Source organism: Orycteropus afer, unplaced genomic scaffold, assembly GCF_000298275.1.
Source record: "Orycteropus afer afer isolate SDZICR_OR568_19922 unplaced genomic scaffold, OryAfe1.0 scaffold00689, whole genome shotgun sequence".
Lineage (NCBI taxonomy): Eukaryota > Metazoa > Chordata > Mammalia > Tubulidentata > Orycteropodidae > Orycteropus > Orycteropus afer.
Genome location: NW_006922276.1, coordinates 218,673 through 219,418, shown reverse-complemented (window position 1 = coordinate 219,418; position 746 = coordinate 218,673). Strand labels below are relative to the sequence as shown.

Below are 746 nucleotides of genomic sequence, written 5' to 3'. Positions count from 1 at the left end.
CCCCGCTCGGCTCCGGAGGCGCCCGCAGCCCCGGCGTGCGCCCCGCCGCCCGTCCCCGGGGGCCATGGGGGAGCCCCCGGGTTACCGGCCCTCGGCGTGGGTGCATGTCCTCCACCAGCTTCCGCGCGCCGACTTCCAGCTGCGCCCGGTGCCAAGCGGCTTCGCGCCCCGGGAGTTGGCGTACCAGCAGGTGGGGTCGGCCGCGGGGTCCCGGCGGTCGGGACTGGGGGCCAGAGCTGCAGGGTCCCGGAGGCGGGCGGGCTGTGCTCCCGGGGAGCCCCCAGCCAGGGCCAGACTTTGGGGTATCCGAGGGGTGCGGAGCCTGGGCCGTACCTGGACATTCCCGCGGGACGGGTGCCCTGTGCTCCTTGAATAAAGGGGCGCGGGGGACCTGGAGCCCTGAGCCGCTGGAAGGGGTCTGGGAGCCCGGGTTCCGGGGTCTCTGGGAGCGGGCTGCCCAGGAAGCCCGTCTCCCGGGTCTTGGGGGGCGGGCAGCACAGGCTAACCTCCTCGTGTTCTGTAAGATGGCCCCTCCCGCCTCCGTCCGGGCAGGTCGCTCTGTCCCAGTTAAGGGGGGACCCAGCAGGGAGAGGACCTGGCAAGAGGGACGCGCCTGAGGGTGGCCCGGTTTTGGGTGGGACTGCAAACCTGGCCCGGCCCGTGGGAGGGGTGGGGGCTGGGAAACGTGGTGAAGGGGTTGGAACCCAGGACCGGGGGGCAGTGGGTCTGGGCGCTGGGGGGCAGGG

The 746-nt window shown here is 74.0% G+C and overlaps 1 protein-coding gene across 1 annotated transcript in view; it reads left to right on the top strand.

Annotated features, from left to right (window-relative positions):
- The first annotated feature begins 64 nt into the window (after positions 1–64).
- The window catches only part of TTYH1 (tweety family member 1), a 19,612-nt gene continuing 18,930 nt past the window's right edge, over positions 65–746 (top strand). Inside the window, exon 1 of the mRNA XM_007956943.1 lies at positions 65–190. Within this exon, the coding sequence (XP_007955134.1) occupies positions 65–190 (126 nt within the window). The remainder of the gene's footprint in view (positions 191–746) is intronic.